This window comes from Halichoerus grypus, chromosome 3 (assembly GCF_964656455.1).
Source record: "Halichoerus grypus chromosome 3, mHalGry1.hap1.1, whole genome shotgun sequence".
NCBI lineage: Eukaryota > Metazoa > Chordata > Mammalia > Carnivora > Phocidae > Halichoerus > Halichoerus grypus.
Window position 1 is genome coordinate 92,577,499 of NC_135714.1, and position 23,545 is coordinate 92,601,043.

A 23,545-nucleotide genomic window follows, 5' to 3' on the forward strand; every position below is an offset into this window, starting at 1 on the left:
CTCATTAAAGGGTAATGAAATAAATGTGGGTTTTTGTTTGTTTGTGGTTTTTGTGTGTTTTTTGTTGTTCTTGTTTCTTTGTGTTTTGTTTTGTTTTTACAACAGGTACTCCCCACTTTCTTCTCTAGCTGTGCTTGTGATTTTCCACCTTCCTTTTGGGAAATCTACAAGGGGAGAATATATTGTGATATAGAATGAACAGGTTCTAAAGGGACTGGGGAAGGGCATTGTCCTAAAAGAGTCACCCTTACTAACAGGGAAACCACTGTATGTCTGTGGCTCAGCCACATTTTTTGTTGGGACACATGTTTTTAAGTTAAAAGGACATCCATGAATCAAAAAAGACTAGTTTAGTTGTAAACATTTTTTAAAAGTATTTAGAAGAAGAAAAAAATGCCAGATGGTGTTAAGAACACCCTGAGCTCCAGTCTCACTGCTTTTTCCCTGAACCACCTTCATTCTTAATGACTGCTTTGACACCATCACTGCTGATTATCTTCAAGTACATAAGGGGAGAAAATGTTTCAATTATGTTATATCAAGTGGCAGGGCAATGACTCACCTGGTTAAGAACATATAGGAGTCCTCCCCAAATCCACATATTATCTTCCCAGGAAGCTTAAATGTCTATGTGTGTTTCCTTGCAAAAATGTACAAGATTTTCCAGACCAGGTAGTTAATAGAAGCTGATTTTTTAAAAAGATTTTATTTATTTATTTGACACACAGAGAGAGATAGTGAGAGAGCACAAGCAGGGGGAATGGCAGGCAGAGGGAGAAGGAGAGGGAGAAGCAGGCTGCCCACTGAGCAGGGAGCCCCATGTGGGACTCAATCCCAGGACCCCAGCACATGACCTGAGCTGAAGGCAGACGCTTAACCCACTGAGCCACTCAGGCACCCCTGATTTTCTTTTTTTAAGGAGATGAGTCCTCAGCTGTGTAAGTCAGAGAGGGTTATGCTTCCCATACATAAGAAACTAATAATAGTGCTGACTGGAAGTTAACTGCCCTGTGAGCCATCACGGTGCCCATACAGGCTGGCCCGTGCCGTAGCAATTATTTTCTCCTTTGACTGACTTTTGGATCTGATCAAGTGCTGGGTTCATCCTGAGTTACCAAGTTGTATCCTCTTCTTTCACGGTGTCTCCCTTTTGGCTATATAAACAGGAACATCTAGAAATATTAATCCCATTTTACTTCATCACATTCCTTAAGGTGAATTTGGTATTTCACAAAAGCCTTTGGTAATGAAATAGTGAGTACCCGTGTGCCTCTTAGAACGAGGGAGAGTGGTGTTGGGTGTCGCCTGCCTCCCTCTCTGCCTTTTCTCGACCTCTGCCCCCCTCCGCCTCTTGTGAGGGCCGCCTCTCTCTCCCAGGATAACCTGGCTGAGCCCAGATTAGGCTGTGCGCTCACTGACAGCTCCTTTGGAGGCCCAGCTTCATGCAGCTCCCTAATGCAGCCTCCGTAAATGAGGCGCCGAGGACCCGGCGACTGCCAGCCCTTCCCAGACCGCTCACCCGGGTACTGCTATCGCGGTGGCAAGGCACTCCAGCTGTGCTCCTGCGCTCCCCGAACGGCGGCGGCGGCGTTGCTTCTTTTCTTGAGATGAACCTTGGAGGAGGGAAGGGCTGAGATTTAAAAGGCAGGAATTCCTGTCATGCGCTGCAGCAGGGCTGCCGTGGCAGCAGCACCAGCACCAGCGGCAGCAGCTGCAGCGAGTCATTTAGTGAGACTGCACCATTTTCTTCTCACCCTGCATAGAGGTGTGGTTGGGAGCAGCCGTAAGCTCCCCACGCCCCTAGCAGTTCCACAGACGTGGCCTCTTCCTGGCTCCAGTCGGAAGACACAGACTGTCTGGAGGAGTCCCCAAAGACTGTTCCAACTGGTGATGTGTGTCTAAGGAAGGCTTTTTCAACTAGTAGGATGCTTGCCTGCCCTTGCGGCCACCCAACTGCTCAAGAGCTCCGAGTCTAGTGCTCCGCCTTCCCCTGGGACCACTTCCGAGTGTGGGCGCACACCTATGCCTGCCTGTGTGCAGGTGTGCGCTGCTGGGGGGCTTGGCCTGGGACCTTGGTACGTTCTGGTGAATTATGGGTGCTGCAGAGGCTGGAGCAAGATTATGACCTAGCTCGGGGGCGGACTGGATTATTTCGTGAGTGCTCTGGCTGCCAGCCATTGCCCTGGTGGGCAAAATCACATCTCCATCTAGCTCTAAAATCACCTGGCTTGCTGGGGAGTGGAAAGTGAGCCGCGGTAGCTGCTTCTGCTGATTTTCTCTGCAAAATGGCTCACGCTGCTGCTTCTATTAAAAAAGTTCGAGAGGCCGACCTGGATGAAAAGGAAAAAAACCTTGAGAGAGAGAGAAAAAAACAACGGAAAATCCCCAGGGAACGTATGGAACGGAAAAGAAAGGTATGAGGAGCATCCCTTTAACCCCTTCCCTCTGAGGCTCTGTGTAGAACCATCCAGCCTCGGAACTGGCAACTTCATCTTCCCTTCCCTCCATCATTCCGCTGCACCATTTCCAAGCTCAGTTGGCAGCCTATAGCTCCTGTCCAAATTTGCTGCATTGGGAGGAGATGCCTGAGCAGGGCAAATTTCCTTCGCTTTAAGCATGCGAAGCCTTCACTTCGTTTTTCTTACTCAATCTCAGAGCCAGGTGCTTTATTCCTCCAAGTAACTCCGAACACTTGTCATAGTAGAAGGAAAGGGCTGATTTATAGTTGGAAGGTTAAAGTATTTTCCCCTTCTTGTTCCTCATCCCTGCTACTAGATCTTTAGCACTGCGCCTTCTCACTGACTGTATATTCGATGCAGATCTCTGATTAAGAATAAACCATAGGTTTTATTTGCTCTCCCCCCACCCCCCCCGTCTGAAGGTTGACACTGTTCTATGTGAAACTGCACTAAGAATATTGGTGCAGTGAGCTGTGTCCCTGCATCTTTAAAATTTTAATTCATTTATTTTCTGGTTTCCATCATTAATCTTATGATTTTCTCTACTGACTGTAGCAATTAGGTGAAAAGAACAAGGTAAAATAATGGGAAGAAATGTTGATTCCCCTTACATTAAACTATAGACTTGTCTCTTTCTGTCTTTTAAAATATTCTTTTCTTTAAAATAGAAATAATCTTACAACCTGGTGGAACTGAAATATTTCTTTAGCCAGTGGTCCGGTTCTATAGGGGAAGAAGATCTCTGGAAATGCCTTAATTAACAAAGTAGGTCACTGAATAATTTCAGAATGTGATAAATGGCATATTACATTAGCAAAGCATAAAAATAGTGATTTGTACACAAGCTGTTGTTAAACATAACTCCGGGGTTGGGGGTGCACTGCGGATCCAGATGCTCAATAAACCATATGCTCAATGCCTTTTTTTCCCCTCCTCAGTAATAGGTATGTTTACCTTTCCATTTTGGGGATGTTATCTTTGCCTCATTTTTGGAAAGACACTTGAGGACCCACATTGAATTGAGATCTTACTACATAGGGATTCATCCCATTTCAGTTTTACTACTTATTTCACCACTGGTTAGCTTAAGTGACTATTATTAGGCAACATAATTAAATAAAATTAGCAGTATAGTATAGTTTCCCTTCTGGGGGAAAACTTTAATGTTGCTTGTCTGAGCTTTAGAAGGCCTTATTTCAAGGATGCAGTCATTCTTTTTTATAATATCAAAAGTATTATTGATACTTTTTTTGTGGGAGTTGGCTTCCTTCTTGACAACTACTACAGTCTGTTTCTAATCCTGTAAGTGGAACATTGCTACATAAAGCAATTTCCTGTGATTATATCTTTTTTTATCTCATGTTCTCCCAAACATAGTATGTTACTTCCTGGTCAGGAGTGTTTGTTCAGCCTTCAGTTGTGACCTAGTAACTTTACGTAGCTAGAGTACCATGCATTCGCCTAGAAAATTTCTCAGTCTCACTCTGGTTTCTTTCTGTATCTGGTTCATTTTTCCCCTTTTCTATACTTTATTAAAATTGAAAGACTACATCATTAAAATGGAGAAGTGCCAAGAGTTGTTTATAATCTCAGTTGCTTGGTTGCTGCATTGCTTTAGCTTGAATCCAACACGGTGGGCAAGATCATTGGTTAATAATGTGGTCATATGACAGGATTGTCTGATCTTCACATCTAGCTAATACCATTAAGCTAGAACCAAAGAAAATTGGGGGAATAATGGCATAGCTATCATTTGTTCTTGTTCTTGTCCTCTCTCTCTCTTTTTTTAAACATACCAACCCAACCTTTTCCCTTTTCTACTGCAGATGCATGTGGTATTATATGAGTATTTACACAGCACAACAAATGCTTGCTAAAAGAGTGGCTGAGATTTTTACCTGTATCAGATTAATTTTTTAGCTCCCCACCGATAATTACTTGAGCCAGTTCTAAAATTTGGTCTGAGAGAAGAAAAATTTACTTCATTATTATTCTTTAAGGTATGGAGAATGGTGGTTCATAAAGAAATGAGAAAAGAATAGTTACCTATTGGTGGCACTCTGGAACACCATCTCCAGAAAGTAACCTAAAAATTATACTTTATTTGCTGTTGCCATTTTATTTATTTTTATTTTTTTATTTCTTAAAGATTTTATTTATTTATTTTGACAGAGAGAGAAAAAGAGACAGCGAGAGAGGGAACACAAGCCGGGGGGTGGGGGGGAGTGGGAGAGGAAGAAGCAGGCTTCCCGTGGAGCAGGGAGCCTGATGTGGGGCTCGATGTGGGGCTCTATCCCAGGACCCCGGGATCATGACCTGAGCTGAAGGCAGATGCTTAATGACTGAGCCACCCAGGCACCCCTGCCGTTGCCATTTTATAACTATAAAGAAATACATCAATTGTAGTGATGATTAAAAGTATCACTTACATATCCATTTGTAAAGTATCTTGCTAATGAACCTGTTTACTTGCAAAATTCAGATGAGACCTGCTCCAATGCAGACAAGAGCCAGCGATAGAGCTTGAAAAAAATAAATAAGCTGATTTTGAAAAGATTTTTACTGAAGTATAAATTACTAAGTATTAAATCAATTAGGCAGCCTCATATTTGGATCTCATTTTAAGATTCTTTTGTAACCTTGCTGTTGATTAAAAGAATCTTTGCATTATTATTTTGTACTCCATAAAACATTTTAAATAAATTTTAATTACTGTAAACTTGAAACACATTGCATGCTTAGCTATAAGCCCTTTACCACGTGGTCAGTTGGTCTGGTTTTGTAAAATGGCTATATTTGTATAGTAGGAGACCTAGTTTCAACTTCATTATTGGCAGAATTTATCTTAGAATAAAAATGTTCAGGCTTTGAGCTATATAGCCTGGGTAGCTAATATTTAAATATAATATGTACCAAATGTATCTTGTATATGTGTCATACTATGATAGAGCTAGAATAAAACTTGCCTTTAAGCAAAGGGACCAAGATTAAGATTAGTTGAAGCAAACTAACATTTACTTGCTCAAAAGAATACACTGACATTCTAGGTTTTTATGGGAATAAGGATATTCCTGTTCTAATTATTAGCTTATATTAAGTTGAGTCATTTCTTTGTATGTCCACTGTCTTATTTCTACACTAGAATCTGAGAATTTTAGACTTGAGAAGGATGCCAAAAGGCATGATTTCTCACAAACTTCTAAGACTTAGTTGTAGGAAGTGACTTTGAGTATAATATTCTCTCTACAATCACATACTTTTTTTTTTTAATTTGGAAAAACATAATTTCAGATAATCTGCAAAAAAAACCCAAAACAATTCCATCCTTGAAATAATGCATATACTTAAATAATCTTTCTCATTTAAACTTATGATAACCAGCTATTTTCAAACAATAGATATGTTTTCCATGTCTCAGCATGGACAAACCATTCTCCAATTCATCATAGTGTCTACAACACTCACTGGAATCATATGTCATAAGAGGCAATTTGTATGACTAGTTCTCAGCATTGTAATGCTTAAGAAGTTCTTCCTTTTTATTTTAATTTATACTATTCAAAAAGCCAGAGTTCATATTTCCCATAAAAATTGTAAGATAAGGGCACCTGGGTGGCTCAGTCGTTAAGCGTCTGCCTTTGGCTCAGGTCATGATCCCAGGGTCCTGGGATCGAGTCCCGCATCGGGCTCCCTGCTCAGCCGGAAGCCTGCTTCTCCCTCTCCCACTCCCCCTGCTTGTGTTCCCTCTCTCGCTGTCTCTTTCCCTCTCTCTCTGTCAAAATAAATTAATAAAGTCTTTAATAAAAAAATAAAATTTAAAAAAAATTGTAAGATAATATTTATTGAGTACCAATGTGGCCCTGTATCTGGCACTTTACACACGTTGTGCTGTTTAATCCTGAGACAGGTCTATACATTAGGGATTATTTCTCGCCATTTTACAAATAAGGAAACTGAGACTCAGGCTTACGGAACTTGCTTAATCATATGCAACTATTATGTGGCAGAGTTGGGATTTGAACCAAGGCTCCAAAGTACATTGGGAAAAGAGGTAATGATTTCTTGGTCTTGTACCTACACTGAATGTAGGGCATAAGTAAATCATTTAATCTGTCAATGCTTCAATTTCTTCATCTTCAAAATACCTTCCTACAACTGAAAGGAATTTAATTACTGTGGGAATAAGTTAAATGACGTGTTTGAGAAGAAACTATAAATTTAAGTTTATGATTCTATCATGAATAGCTAGAATTCTATCTAGAGTCAAGATATTTCATGAGATTTCTTGGAAAATCAACTATTAAAAGTCAACATTTGCTCCTTAGATATAGCAGTTGATGTCAATGATAGACTATGGTATATTATCATTCTTTGTTACAATTTTATCAGGACTTCAAAATGTATTTGCATATTCACATTTATTTAACTGACACAGAAAGGTGATTTTGTAGGGGATTACGTAGAAAACAAACTTTTTTCCAAGTCCTTTTTATTGAATTTCATAGAGAAAGTTCTGATCAGTTCTTTGCTTTTATTTTTTTATGTAGATAATTTTTATCTTGAAGGGAACAAGACTCACTGCTTCTAGGATAACCTCTGGGAACCCGCTCCCCCACCCCCCAACCACCACTATATTCTCCTTGTCCACATGGTTATTAAGTTGATGACAATGAGAATACTTGTTCAGTATATACAATGCACTTATCACCAAGTTGTAAAGGTACATAGAGAGATGGATACTTTTTAAAGTTACTAATTAGTGTACTTTATTAAAATGGAAGAATGTTATTTGCAAGTGTGGAGAGGAATGTATTCTATAACTTTTGAATTGCATTATAAGAATGAGTTGTAAATGAACATTGAAGATAATGGGTGACTGTGCCATTTCCCTGGTGGTTTGTGGGTGAACTCTGTTGTGTAGGAGGAAGGTGACTAGCCCAGTCATCCTTTCTGTCCTTGAGTCTTCTGCTAGGCACTCAGCAGCCCGATTCCAAATGGAAGGCCAACTCTGAGAGCAATGATACTTAGCCAAGAACCAAGTACACAAAGATTTCTGGGCACCAAACCAAATATAATGTGATTAAAAATACAATGACAACATAATAATGTGGTCCTGTATAATGTATTACATGCTAGAACTATTCAGCGATGGCAAATCCCAGTAACATTTTTTAAGGGACAAGGGTAGAGGAAGAGGGAGAGAGAGAATCTTAAGCAGGCTCCACACCCAGCACGGAGCCCAATGTGGGGCTTGATCTCACAACCCTGAGATCATGACCTGACCTGAAATCGAGAGTCAGACGCTTAACTGACTGAGCCACCCATGTGCCTCCCCAATAACATTTTTTAGTACTTACATCAAATTGTCTTTATATAAATTCTTATAACCCCTTCATCAATATATCATTACTAACAGAAACCACACTAACATAAGGTAGATTGGTGAGGTCTTAAGCTTTATCTAGACATTTGCTATTCTTGTGTCCTAATGTCTACTCATAAATAAAAACTTAAAAACTTTTGCTGATTTGATTTCCCACTTGAGTCTAAATAAATATGTTCAGGTATATCTATTTACATGTGGAGGCTTCTATGGAATCATGATTTTTTAAACACTTTTTTCTTCTGTAACACTCCTATTCCCATTCTTAGTTGAATTCACAAACCCTATCTTGGCTAGAACAATTATCTTCATATAAATGACTTGCACTCTTAACGATATTCTTTGCCAGCACCGTATGTCTGAGTTTTTATTAGTTTTAATTATAAAGAACCTCTTTCAACCATTGAGTGGGTGACGACTAGCTTAGCGTGACAGCTTAGGGTGACTTTGTGGGATTGTGGCAAAAATAGTCCCAATTATATGGCTTGAGATAAGTGTTTAAGAAGACTGTTAAAAGACACAATCTTAATGTAAAGAAGCTAGTATGAGTGAGTTTAATTTATTTATGGGATCTAAAATCTTTAAACACAACCCAATGTAATTTTTCCCTTCTTGTTGACATTAATCTGAGTTCATATAAATGTTTTTATCTTGAAAAAAATCAGAATTAATTCATTGGTGATCTTTATTATCTAACTTTTAATTTTATAAGTTACCTCATTCATCAATAATGATATTTCCAGCACATTTTGACATCATAAAGACTACTGACAACCTTTTGTAGAAGTATTGTAGGGGTCAGTGAAAATACAGGCAAGTTAAGAATTCTACTCACATATTTAATGATCTTTTTGTGTTTACATTTTCCATTATGTCACCCTTTTTCATTTGTATTTCTCAAAATAATTTCTTCCTCACATAAAAATACTTTTATTCTCCATGACAGGGACACTATACAATAAAATAAAGAATAGTACAAAGAAAGCAATTCCCAAATTTTGAAGTTCTACATAAATTGCCAGTGGAATCATCAGCTATTTGAGTGTGACCCTTTTTCTCCAGAAATGACTCATAATTTTAAATGTGTACAGTATTGTGGAAAATCTCATCAGAGTGATCTAGCTTCATCCCAGTTATAATAAATCAGAATCTTGGGGTAGACTAAGAGAGAAAGGAAGCCGTAATCTATATATTTTTAAAGCTCTCCTGGTGATTCCTCCCAGAATTGGAATCCACTGGAAAAATATTTCTATCCCCACCCCCCAGCCCCAACTCTTACTCTGTCCCATCTTTGAATTTGGAACAATAACAAATTTACTTTTAATAATCAGTATAACATCAGTATAACTCTAAATTGCCATTGAGAAAAATTTTCCCTTTGTTAATAGGAGGCACCCTGGCAACCTTTTGAAAGTCTAATGAGACTAATTGGTGTATATAATAACCAATTAATTCTGAGCATAGAGAGGAAGAACCAAGCATTTAAGAGCTACGTTGTAAAGCTTCATGATGTGTATGACCATCTCTGCCTGAAATGGAGTAATCTTCAGGAATGAGGCTTGTGTGTTTCTGAGTTCTTTGTTAACTAAGCTCAAAGAAAATCAGAGTTACATCAGCTAGGTTTTTGAAGGAAGGCCACTAAAATGTGATTTAAAAGTTATGTCTTAAACAGATTTTGCTCTTTTGAATAAACTCAAGCAAATGTCCTAGGGATTTAATTGGTAACTTAGCAGCCTTGGCGTCCTCAAACCTTTAGAGATGTCAACACTTCTGGAACTCCTCATGCGAGTCAACAGCTACTTTTTCTTTGCTGTACTAACTTTGATAGGTTTCCTGTTATCTTTTCAAAAGTCATATACATTGGCATGAATGTAAGGGAGGAAAAAGGAATGAGCAACTCATAGAGGAATTATCTCCCCTAATTCTTCAGATATTTCTATTAATATTTCTAATTCATCAACTTCTTACAGTGCCAGGTTTTTTGTTTGTTTCTTTCTTTCTTACGTTTTTGTTTTTTCCATGAGTATTTTACCAACTGCTTTCTCACTCTCTTCCCGGTTCACCAAAGCTGCTGCCAGGGCAATTCCCCACCAGTTTGTACGGAGTTCTGGAGTGGGCTTTTTAGCATATACAGTTGGAGTTACTGCTTCCGTTTCCCCTTTATCTTTCCCATTAGGGCTTCACTGTAATTCAACCTAGCTTTTTTCTAGAGGAGTTCCCTTATTGTATATCATTACTATGCTGCTTATGTCATGGGGAGCACCTCAATAGTAGTATTAAAGAAGAGAAATATCAGGGTATAAAAATTATTATAACTGTATCAACCTAGTCTTTATTCAGTTGGGAATAATAGTGTTATTTCACATTAATAATTTTACATTAATATATATTTCTTAGCTTTTATATATTTTGCATAAAGACCTGTTAATTACCCATTTTAACTCACTTGTTTATAGTCTGTCTGTAAAACAAGATGGAAATCTGGGGCGCCTGAATGGCCCAGTTGGTTAAGCTTCCAACTCGGTTCCGGCTCAGGTCGTGGTCTCAGGTTGTGATCTCAGGGTCGAGATACGGAGCCCCACATAGGCTTCCGCGCTCAGCGGGAAGTCTGCTTCTCTCCCCCGCCCTCTCCCTCTGCCCCTCCCCCTGCCTGTGTGCACGTGCCTGCACACGTGTTCTCTCTGTCTCTCTTTCTCTTTCTCTCGAATAAATAAATCTAAAAAAGAAAAAAAAAAAACAAGGCGGAGATCTGGACTGACAATGACCTCTCTTTTTATGTATCTGTATGGGAGTAATGATGGTTTTCCCAAATGTCTATATTTCCGGGGAGTTATTTAAGCTCTAGGGTAAATTTTAAAAATTATATTAACATTACAAACATGAACTCTGAGAATCTGCATTAGTTATATTATGAATACAAAGATCACATATTACTTTTGTGTTTGAAACCAAGTGTAGCTGTCAACACTTTCAAGACGTTAAGCACAAGTAGAAGTAGATGTAGGATGTAAGTCTATAAAGAATAGGCAACGTACCAGAAAGGTGTTTACTAACTTAATAAGTGATATTTATGCAGAATTACCAGATACTTGTAAAGCTCATAAAGGCAAGTTTAGGTGACCTGTGCTTAATTCTGTCTACTAACTGTGATGTTAGATAAACAATTGACCTGACCTTAGTTTTCACAGCTATAAAATGATGAGGACCTGGGATGTGTTAGAATTCTTTCTGTTCTTGTATGACTGCACCATTTTTAATTGTGTCTTTACCTCTTTTTATTTTTACAAATGATTGAGATAGTCAGGGGAATCTCCAAGTTTTTCTTTATTTAATAGAAATTTTTTTTTTAGCTCATACTATGTCCAAGACACAGTGCCTTCAACCAAGGGATTCTCAGACCACCTGGGGTAATAGGTGCCTTCACACATAACAAGAATAAAATGTTATTTGTGCCACTAAGTTGGATTGGAGATTGTCTATTATATATATATATTTATATATGTTTTCTTTAATAGGTCTTGTGTTTATAAGTTCTTATGTGGCAGAAGAAGTAATGGAAGGAAATAGTTCCTGTTGTGGTACTTGAAATTTTCTGGAAGTTGTTAGGGCAGATATATATGAAATGAAGTAATCTTATGAAACTGTGTGGTCATTTTTTTTTTTTTTTTTGTATTTCAGATGCTGATTTAAGTCACTTTGCAGAAAAAAGTTTATTGTGGTTCCTTTATTTTCTGTGAATCCTCTGTATACTGATAATACCATGACTTCCAAATCCACAGAGCAATATTATCGTGTGACAAAGATATAATGGCAGTCATGATCACTGCATTTGAACTGCAGGGTGCTATGATGAAGCAGAGCCCCTTGTAAACACTTAAACCTCAGCAGTTCTCACACCATTCAACTGTACAGCTCAGTGAAAATAAGACACTGCCTGAGTTCTTCCAGGAGTAGAAGTACAAACTTCCTCCTTATTTACGGTTCCTGCCTCAAACTGGGCCAGAATGCTTAATTAAACCATGTCACATTCTGAAACAACTGAAACCAATAAAGTGTAAGTGGAACAGGTTACCTGGAAACAGTAACTCCTTTGAGAGTAGAGGTCACTTGGGAAATGAGAAACTTTTGTTCAGGGTGGTCACCTACAAAACACGGGGCTTCAGTGTAGGCTCTGAGGGACAGGAATCCAAGACTGGGTGTGGGTGGGGGGAGAAAAAAAGACATCTGTGTAAGCACAAGTTGTCCTTACTGGGGAGAAGGCAGATGACAAAGGACCAAGTGGCAGATGCCGACTCTCTGGCTACAAACATTTTATCAAATTGTATAAGGGCCTTTTATATAACATAAAACACTCATACTCAGTCATTTAACACAAAAAGCAATATTTCAGAACTTCTGGCTTTTCTGCTAGAAAACAGCACTGGAGAGATAGAAGAAGAATTCTAATATGAGAAATATTTTGCCATGGAAGGAAGCTTGATAACTGAGATGCACTTTAGTCACTGCACTTGGCCCTCTCACATGATCCTTCTGGGTTATGTATTCCATAGTGAGTTGTATAAGAGCTTATGAAACAATTTAGTGACTCCAATGATCTTGAAAATTCTATAGAATTCGATTAGTCAAGAAACTCAGATAATTACGCTTTCTAGTTTTGATTACATTTTCCACTTAGAGTCAACCAGAAGCTCTTTCAAATTATACTTGTTTGGTCCTCTTCCTTTTTGTGTTGGATAAAAAAATTATCATGCTTCATTTTCCATCACTCATCTCCTCTATTTCCGATGCAAGTTTGACGTATACAACATGTGTAATATAATGCAGGATACTGCAGTCCTTTGGATCAAAGAATTATTAAATAAATAACTAGTATGAGCTAAATTTTAGGTTAAGAGTTGAGTTAAAGAATATTTTTTTTCTCAAGCAATTTCTCTTCTAAATAGGTATTTAACGTTAACGTCAATGGAGACAAAATAGAGGACAGTGCTAGATCAGATGTTATAGCTTTTTGTTTTTATAGAGGTTGGGGACTTCAAGCCGGGCCTTGGGAAGATAGTTAAGGTTGGCTTACCTGAACGGAACGTCTGAGTACACACACAGGAGTTGATGAACAGCCTGGCATGACATGACCAGAGTGGCAGGGCTGGATAAGAGTTGGTAGATAGTTGGAAATAATGCTGACTGCACAGGAAGGAAGAGGTAATTGAACTCAACAAGGCAAAAAAGAAGAAAAAAAGAAAAGAAAGAAACTATAGAAGGTCATATGATAATGTAAGATTATGAGGAGGAAGTGGAGGTCACCCAGGAGCCTGTAAAGTAATCCAAGAGAGATGAACAGGGCAGGATTAGAAGAGTTGCACAGGAAAATCAGTGGGGAGGGAAACAGGATGGATATTAGCACTCAGCTGGGAATAGTGAAAAAAAAAGAGGTAAATAAACATAATTTAAGATTACACATTTCAATGATATTTAAAAGATGGTGGTGTCATGGACAGAAACAGGAAAAGTTCAAGTGCAACTCAGGAGGAAAATAAAACTGCATTACTTTATATATGGTGAATTTGAAATGGTGGCCAGATGATGTCTGTCATACTTAAACACAGAAAATTTATATATAAAAGGCCAAAAAATAAAAATGTTATCTTTCTGGTTTGGTACAGTGGAAGAAGTATGAAATGTAGAGTCAGAATATACTGCTCAGCTCTACCGCATTCTGGTGATCTGATCCTCAAATTGGTTTTCTTTTTGGTCAGTCTGGGTTAATAATAATTAACTCTAATAATTAACAATATGTATATCACAGAGTAGTTGTAAGGACTAAAATGAAACAATGTTTTTGAAATCATTATGCTCAATGATATTATTCATTATTATATTACTAAGTTTCCCCACTTTTTTATGTGGGAGAAGGAGAAAAGGAAATATACTTACCTCTCAAAGAATTAAAAATGTCCATGAGAGCATCAGTATAAACTCATTGCTTTTAATGTATACATATGTATACATAAAAGGGAAATGTATATAGATGTGTGTTGTGTCTGTACATACATATGTTTCCTAGCTCTGTCCACTGGGAGGGTCTGGCAACAATCATGCCTCAGTAGTGATGAGCATATGTCGCCCAGATTTTTTCTAAATACCCTTTTCCAATGGAAGGAACCAGAAACTTCTTGGAGGAAATGGCCGATTCAAGAAAAGAAGTGCTCAGAAAATGATAGGGCGTGCCCACCTGAAGGAGCTCCCAATGACCTACCATAGAGAAACTTGAGCAACAAAATAATGATGAAAGTAAGGCATTATAACTCATAGAATAAAATAAATACCTATGAGTTCTTACTAACAGAAATAAATGATTGAATAAATGAATAAATAAGTAGGGAGAAGGAAAAACTTTTTCTTCTAGTAGAATTCCACTTAACAAATCTGGAAGAAATCATGTAAATTTTAACTAATAAAAAGGTCAGGAATCTAGTCTATTTGATAGTTCAAACTATCAAAAGTTCTATTAGTGAATTATTTTTAACTACAGAATTCAATAAAAATTAACTGATTGTGTCTAAGTCATCACAGAAGGAAAAAGTTAAGAGACACAGTCACCTTGTATAGTTTAGAATAGCTTTTGCTCTCTCTTGAACTCCAGACGCATTCAGAAAAAGAGATTGTTATATTTTTAATGATTTATTTTAAAGACAATGGAATTATGAATGCAAAACAGGATTATTTTGGGTTTTTAAAAAATGTATTTCTGCAGGGTTTTGCATAAATTGCTGTTTTAGGAAATGGTACATGTAAAGAACTTCTGTATAGTATATTGAATGATATAACCAAAATTATCAGAACAGTATTTTGTTTGTGATAATTTTTTTTCCAAATGTCTGAAGTTGGTCTTTATAAATCCCAGGTCTGCACCCTTGACATAGATGATGTTGACACTGATGCAGTGCTTTACTTATTTTTCATTTTATTCCTGAATTCTTTTTGAGTAAAACTATTATTTGAAAGATCGTTTTTTTGGTAATGAGTGGAAGTGTATTTGTTTATTTGCTGGTGATATTAAATATGTAATATATAAAATTATATTGACAACTAACATTTGTTTAGCATTTTCCATCTTCCTACTGGTGTGGAAGATTTCATTTTACTTAGTTTGAATTACTTGGATAGTTGTCTCACTTCTTTGCTTCTTTTTTGTACCTAAGACACACCATGAATCTTTACAGGAACCTGTGTAATACGCTGCTTCTGCTGCAGTGTGGATAATGTAAGACCGAGTTATCCTTTTCATTTTGGCCGTGAGAATTAACTTTGTTTTATTTACCATACTTGGTTCTCTAATAATTTTCATGAGCAGGCAGCTGCTCTCCATCTACAGATAATATTCTCACAACTAATGAATCACTCCCTGGTCTCTCCGAAAAGTGCACTTCATTTCTCATTTTAATTAACTTTGCTACCGGATGGCCAAACTCAATACAATTTTTCCTTCTGTTTTCTCTGCCTTTAGTAATTCACTTGCCTATCTTAATCTAGCTTGGTAAAATATTTAGATATGTAATGTTGGTTCCCTCTTGACACTAAGTTCTTCGTTATAATCAAGTGTATAATGATATTGTAAATTGAGCATATATTCTAAGTGCTATAGGGTACCTGACTACTGATCGGAGACCACACAAGTACTTCTGTTAACATTATATGTGTGTTCTCTTTGTAAATGACTATATGATATAGTAATACCTAAATGTGGTTACGCAGGGGAACTCTAGGTTCTTTTTCTAAGCCCGTGTCCTTTGAAGTTGTAATACACAAGATGAGAACAATATCCTGCCTAGAACAGCCTAATGCCCTGGTGTTAGGGTATTTGACTAGCTCGCTGAGCCCATAATGATCACTGATTTTCTTCCTATATCATGTCACATTGCCTTAGACACAGTAAATACCCTACTGATTCTAAATATCAAATTACTGTTTTTGTGTCCTGAACTCAAATTTGTCATAGGTTAGTCTTCTGAATCAAACCTAGAAAGAGAAGGTTATTTGGGTATCTTGTAGATTGTACCAAGCATAAACACTTGTTACAGAATGACACATCACCAGAGCTTTTAACGTTTTGTGATCAGCTCTTCTCAATTGCATATATTGACAAGGAAATTCAAGACATTACAAAAGATAGGACAAAAGAATTTTCTGGAGAAATATCTTTCATCTTTCTTTGTACCAGTAATATTTAAATGTTAATTCACTATGTTTGCATCTAAAAGTCACACTAATGTTTAAAAACTATAAAAACCCCTTTAATTAATAGTTTTATAAACTATTAATTTTCCTATTTTCAATACAAGTTTTCTCATCTTTGTAGGACTTGAAACATGCGTCTGGAGTACATGAAGTCTACTACATCAGGCCGGCAACATCCTCTCATAACTCCCATTTGCATTGTTTCTCCCCCGAGCCTTGATTCTTGTTTACACTCAGTCCATATTAATGACATGTTTAGCTGCCTTAAAGCAGGGTTGAACTCAGTAACTTTCCTCGTTCTCTTCCTGCTCTGTTTTGATGAATGTCACTCAAGCTCCTGTGATGAGTGTCCGCGTGCTAGTGACTCAGGTGCACAGGTTATCCCGATGCAGGTCACATGCTGACATCTAGGTTCCATTCCTTCTAAGATGGATTGGTGCTCCATTGATTTATAAAAACTTTTGAAGGATCCCTCCTCTGATAAGTGGAGGTTTCTCCCATTTGAAAGCTGCTAAAAGGCATGCCCATCGTTATAATGCAAAAGGAATAAAAAGCAAGGATTGAATGAAGTGTGATGTTCATTTAGACTTTAAAGACTGCTCACGTGATTGCGTCATGTCAGAGTATTTTCCAGACTCTCAAGTGGAGAGAAACCTGTAGAACAGAACACCAAAGACACACTTCTGTTCCAACAAGCAGTATATTGTAACTAAGTTTAAAACCTTCTAACATTCCTGCCCACCAAAGCACAGTAGAGTTAAATGGGACCTTTGTGATTCCACATATACTAAAGAAGCGGTTTTTCTCTGTGTGAAACCACATGGATTTTCATGGATGATTCAGGATAAAAACACATCCGGGCAAGATATAAGAGTGAAATGTATAGACAAAAGCTTTAAGGGTTCAAAGGCTTTTTCTTTTTTTTCCTTCTCTTTCCTCTTTGAGCTCAATTATCATTTAATGCCATGGAGTAAATAGGTCAAGAATTTGACCTAACAGAGTAGTAAAGTTGACTAGGAAAATGTCTCTACCATATAAAAGAAAAAAATAGAATACTATTCTGAGATGTCACAACTATCAGACCATAAACTCTAATACAACTTCCTTAGAGGGTGGTGGTGGTTGTTTCTAATTAGCTCATTTCAAAGTAGGTTCTTATTTGAGAAAAACCATGCTTAGAATTCTGTTCATAGGGTATGATGTGTATGTATATATGTATGCATGCATGTATATACATATATATCTATATTTCTCAAAATTTTATTTTTATATGTGTTTTAATAATATCTCTCTCTTTACTTCTTGTCCTCTGAGTTTTCAATATATTGAAGTTACAGTGTTGCAGTTTTACTATAGTATGTACTTCAAATGTACCTCAGGGAATGATCATTTTAATAAGATTTAACAAAGGGATGGGTCCTTTTCATAGGCATGTGAAATTGAAAACAAATTTTGTAAGTTAAAAAGTATTGAAATTGAAAGCCTAGACTCCTTCCACAGAGCCACTCTGTACTTCCCAGGTATAAGCTGAGGTGCGGGGGCACTGTCTCCACCAGACACAGCCCACGAGGGCAGTTGGCATCTGGCTTTAGATTAGATCTAGCTGCAGACGCTGGGCCCCGCAGAGGACGCCAGGCATGGGATCACATATCACTAAGATACACAAAAATATTTCTAGCATTTCAAGGAACAAAGCAAACAGGATAGGGGGAGCCTCTTAAGGGTTATAATGTGGCTTACATGGCGACAAGCTCTCCAATAATGAGATTATAGGAAGACAGGATGGCTAGAATTATCAAGTGCTCAAACCGTCTGTGCTCCCTGCATCTCTGACAATCAGATAGTATCAAAGGAGATGTCTAAGTCCTAGATGTCTTCAACAGGAATCTCTTATCAGAGTGGGGGACAGAGGAAGTAGGTCTCACAGACCCAAAAGTCAAATGGTTAATATGAAGTTAGTTTATCAAACTGCAGATGGAAGTAGTTCTAGAATTTCCTGAAAGTTAGTTTTTTCACTGGACCACAGAGAGAACCCAAGGTCATAAATACATAGTGAACTGGAAAAGGAAGACTACTGGGGTACTGTTGGCTACAGACACAAAAAGGTAGTCAGCACATAAAGGTCTTTAAATGCCATTTCCGCTCTGCTGAACATTGAGGTCAGGGGTCTGTGTGATGCCTTTTTTTTTTTTTTTAAAGATTTTATATATTTGAGAGAGAGAGTGAGCGAGAGAGAGAGAGAGAGAGCATGAGAGGGAAGGGGTCAAAGGGAGAAGCAGGCTCCCTGATGACCAGGGAATCCTGATGGGGGACTCGATCCCGGAACTCCGGGATCATGACCTGAGCTGAAGACAATTGCCTAACCAACTGAGCCACCCAGGTGCCCTGTGTGATACCTTTATAACACAGAAAGATCCATCTCCCCTCATCTTAGTGTGGGATAATAATAAACTGAGCTATACAGCAATGTCCACAATAGCCAAACTGTGGAAAGAGCCAAGATGTCCATCAACAGATGAATGGATAAAGAAGATGTGGTATATATACACAATGGAATATTATGCAGCCATCAAAAGGAATAAGATCTTGCCATTTGCAACGACGTGGATGGAACTGGAGGGTATTATGCTGAGCGAAATAAGTCAAACAGAGAAAGACATGTATCATATGACCTCACTGGTATGAGGAATTCTTAATCTCAGGAAACAAACTGAGGGTTGCTGGAGTGGGGGGTGGGGTGGGAGGGATGGGGTGACTGGGTGATGGACACTGGGGAGGGTATGTGTTCTGGTAAGCGCTGTGAATTGTGCAAGACTGTTGAATCTCAGATCTGTACCTCTGAAACAAATAATGCAATATATGTTAAGAAAGAAAAAAAGAAGAAGAAGAATGTAGCAGGAGGGGAAGAATGAAGGGGGGGAAATCGGAGGGGGAGAAGAACCATGAGAGACAATGGACTCTGAAAAACAAACTGAGGGTTCTAGAGGGGAGGGGGTTGGGAGGATGGGTTAGCCTGGTGATGGGTATTGAGGAGGGCACGTTCTGCATGGAGCACTGGGTGTTATGCACAAACAATGAATCATGGAACACTATATCTAAAACTAATGATGTAATGTATGGGGATTAACATAACAATAAAAAAATTTAAAATAAAAAAAAAATAAAGGGTTAAAAAAAAATAAATAAACTGAGCTATATTGGGTTATAAAACAAGGCAACGAAAATTGAATGTTACCAAAATAGAAACAAAATATTTCAGTAAAATTGACATTTGAAAATGTCAGTGGTTAATGGAAGCTACGTTTACTCTTATTGATATTTCTTTTTTTAGGAAGAATTTAGTATAAAATTAAGTTGTCATGACATACTTCTTGATCAAATATAGCGTGACCTATGTGTTTAGTAAAACTTGAGAAAATTTGATTAGAACTTTGCCGTATAGTCTAATGAGTTATCAAAATGTGAAGTCAGAAATAAATGATATTTCCATAGGGATTTAGAAATTGGAAATTCTAATTTAAAACATTGGAATGTCATAAAAAAGAAGGCAAGACTTTGAATTTTTATGGTGCTTTTTTCTTCACGATGCACCTTTACTGCAGTTAACATATATCTGAATTACTGATGGCTAATAGTGCAAAGATTGAGGATTTCCGCCTGAGCACTTTAATTGGTTGTTTATCATGAAGAAAGCAGGAGATGCATGTCTTTTCTATGACTACTTGCCATAGGCTGATAACTGTGAGGTATTTCTGCATTTATGAATTTGCTATATTATTGGTTGTTGTCTACAAAAGGTTAGTGTTTGCATTGAAAGTAAAACATATTAGAAGTAAAGTTATATATGAAGAAATAAAAACAGTGGAGAGAAGGAGAAAGAATTGAGCGTCACAGATAAGCAATGTCAGAGAAGGTCATGGTCAAAAGGAAGTGAGGTCTGTGAAGAGGATTAGATGTGACAGTAAAGGCAGAGATCTATGGATGACCTATCATCATCAATAAAAATGGGAGCCAATCATGAAAGGACACAGAGTAGCTCTACAGATGGAAAGAAAGAATGGAATGAAAAGAGGTTTCCACCTCACATAATACCTTAGAGGCCCATGATGGCCAAGCCACAGAGTAACAGAGGGGTGTGTGTGTGTGTGTGTGTGTGTGTGTGTGTGCGCGCGCGCATGCATTCACACGCACATAGACAGTCATTGTAAGAGAAATCTATCTGTACTTCTAGAGAACAATTGGGACATTTCTCTGGCCTTAGCAGTGATTACTCTCCATAGGTTTTAGGCATGGCTGAAATACCCACAATATCCACTACTGTGATCAATAGTCTTATCCTTACTTAATAAACCATCTTTTGGTTTATGGCCACTATTGCTCTTGTGCCCATTTGCCATGTGATTATGAGTAGGTTCAGTGCCTAGTCCCCTTCATGACGAAATCAAACATCTGAAAACATAATCTAACAAGAGCTGACAGAATAGTAATATCAACAAACAAAGGAGCATTTACTGGTAATTGAATAGATTGCTGCAGATTGCCATTCCAGAGATTTATTGAAGAATTTATGTGTACATCAGAAATGCTGCCCATTTGCCTCTTTTTATTTAAATGACGTGTTCCGGCCTGGCATAGAGTGCTGAACAAATATTTATGGGATGAATGAAATAAATGTTTGTGAGAAACAATCATATTTTGAATGTGTCAAGAAAGCTTTTTTATTGTTTCTTTCAGTAATCAGTTATGAGTGTCCGCTATGTTAGAGGCGCTGTCAGAAGTACTAGGAACAAACAGACAAAATATAATGTTTGTCCAACATGAGCTCATAGTCTAGTGAAGAAGACAAGCATGCAAAAGATGATTACGGTGCAGGGTAGCAATCACTGTGATCACTCTATGTTTACAATTGGCCCTTAATCTTGCTAGCCAGGAAAGGTTCCAAGAGAAGTCTTGTAAATATAGAGAGGGAAGGAGGTGATCCAGATGGAGGATTAGTTGTTTATGAAAGTCCAGAAGAAAATATAAAAGAAAGGGCAAAGATGAGATGGGGGAGGAAGGAGGACCAGATCATACAGGACTCTCTATAGCACTTTAAAGGTTTTGTCTTTCATCATGGAGATTATAGGAAGTGTCCTGAATAGATGTGAGCTTTGGGAAGCTCATTCTGGTTTTTGTGTGGGGCATGGATTGGAATAGAGCAAGGCTAGAAGCAGGAAACTGTTTAGGAGACAGGTACAGTAATTTAGCCAGGAAATGATGGAGTGGCTAAGGGATGGAAAAAAAAAGCAGATTCTTCAGGCCTAGATGTATAGGAAAGGGAATGTCAAAAACATCAACATTTCCAGCTTGAGCAGCAAAGAATATAGGGGTGCTGGTCAGTTGAGCCAGGAGCAGGTTTGAGGAGAATATTGGCTTAGGGGAGAGATTCTTTATTGACCTAGGAAAGCCCCGAGAATATTTAACTACTAGCTCTAAAGAACTAGTAAAAAGGAAAAACATATTTATTAAAAATATTTTTAATAACTGCTCTTAAAGAAAAAGCCCTTCTTAAGTTTTAGAGATAGATCTGGATTTTCTTATCATATTTATAATCTTTCCTTCCCTTCTCCCTTCTTCCTTCTTTATTTCTTTCTTACCTTCCTGCAGAGACGATAAATCATATGCTGACCTCATAGCATGATTTATAAACTTACGACTCTAAAGATTTAACACATACAAACATCAGCACAAGAGTCTACTTACTGTAGCTCATTATTATCCAGATAGGAATACTAAAGTTAACGGGCAGCTGGTAGTGCTTGGCCAGAAATTCCTTCCTTACAACACATGGCCAGTAAATTGTAGTTCAGAGGACATAAGACCACAATGACACAATTTTAGAAGAATTGAGTTAATGAAATTGATTTTATAATATTTTTATTTTCATATTCACAGGGTTTTTGATTGCCTGTAAAATTATTCCGTCTTCCAAAAAAAAGTAGGACATTATTAAAAACTTTATCAAAAAATTTCCCATTATCCAAGGGAACAAATGATATATAACCAGGATATTTATTCTAGTATGAATAATAGGTAAAGGATGATAAACAATTATTTATACTTTAAGATGCATAGAATAAATTTCCTCTAGAGAGATCTTGAAATAGAACCCAAATAAAGTATCAGTTGGACAATGAAATTCAGATTATTTTTGGTGCTCTGAGTTTTCTCAGCCTTTGAAATAAATTTAATTTAGTCTGTCATTCTGTGATTGTAGTTAATTTAGTTCTTGATTAAATGCACACTCCACATGTATTTTTTAAAAAAATAACTAATAATACCATATTTTACAATCACAGAAACTTCTTGATTTAATGTTTTAATGTAGTACAAGGAAATCAGTTACCATCCTCATAGTAAGTCAGGTTTAATTGGTAATTTTTATAAATGCCTATATCTGCTCCAGTTTGAACTAGTATTAGAAATTTAGTTTGAGGGGCACCTGGGTGGCTCAGACGTTAAGCGTTTGCCTTTGGCTCAGGTCATGATCCCAGGGTCCTGGGATCGAGTCCCACATCCGGCTCCCTGCTCCACGGAGAGCCTGCTTCTCCCTCTCCCACTCCCCCTGCTTGTGTTCCCTCTCTCGCTATATCTCTCTCTGTCAAATAAGTAAATAAAATCTTTAAAAAAAAATTTAGTTTGAACTTGAATTTTTTCGTAATTGATCAAAGCCTGGCTATAGCCTGGCAGTGTATTTAATTTAATTTTTTTATTTTTTTCAAGATTTTATTTATTTGAGAGAGAGTGCGCAGTGCGCGCTGTGTGCTTTGGAGGGGGGGCGTGGGACAGAGGGGGAGGGAGTGGGAGATAAAGGGAGAAGGAGAGGGAAAGAACCTCAAGCAGGCTCCATACTGGGCCTGGAGCCTGATATGGGGCTGGATCCCATGACCCTGGGATCATGACCTGAGCCTAAACCAAGAACCACCACTTAATGGACTGAGCCACCCAGGTGCGCCAGCCTGGCAGTGTATTTCAAATGTCTATGTCTCCTGTTTCATTTCAGATGGTGTGCGTGCATGTGTACATATGCATTTATTTTGTTGGGAAGTTATTTTAAAATACTTTGAGACGGATAGATTAAAATAGTTGAGTATATGATTACATTGAACTGGGTTCTGTTTTAAATTGAAGAAATTTTTTCAGTAATGACAAATGTATCAAGACATTTAAGCCTTCATATTGTATATCATAACCCAAAAAGTTTTTGCAAAGTTGCTATTTTTCTAGAACCTCAAGGGCAAATGTACAAATGGCAACTATAAATGTATAAAACTTAATGCCTGTAAACCATCAAAGGGAAACCCCATATACTAAGTGAAATGAGACTTGAGAAGTATGGAAAGGATAAATGAATTTTTATTTGCTAATATTAGTCATGGATAATTTATTTGAGCTTAGTGTTGGAGTTTCCTATATACTTAAGATATTA

At 37.6% G+C, this 23,545-nt stretch overlaps 1 protein-coding gene across 39 annotated transcripts in view; it reads left to right on the forward strand.

The window, feature by feature from the left end:
* The window catches only part of ANK2 (ankyrin 2), a 628,385-nt gene that overhangs the window by 373,702 nt on the left and 231,138 nt on the right, over positions 1 to 23,545 (forward strand). For 17 of the 39 annotated variants that reach the window (XM_078069150.1, XM_078069110.1, XM_078069133.1 and 14 more), the window contains exon 1: positions 1,864 to 2,414. The exons of 13 other annotated variants lie outside the window; for them this stretch is intronic. In XM_078069150.1, coding sequence (XP_077925276.1) covers positions 2,286 to 2,414 — 129 coding nt within the window. In that variant the 5' untranslated portion in view covers positions 1,864 to 2,285. Of the gene's footprint in view, positions 1 to 1,860; positions 2,415 to 23,545 lie in introns of those variants that run through there. 9 more of the 39 variants (XM_078069134.1, XM_078069141.1, XM_078069147.1 and 6 more) reach the window with 4 other exon arrangements.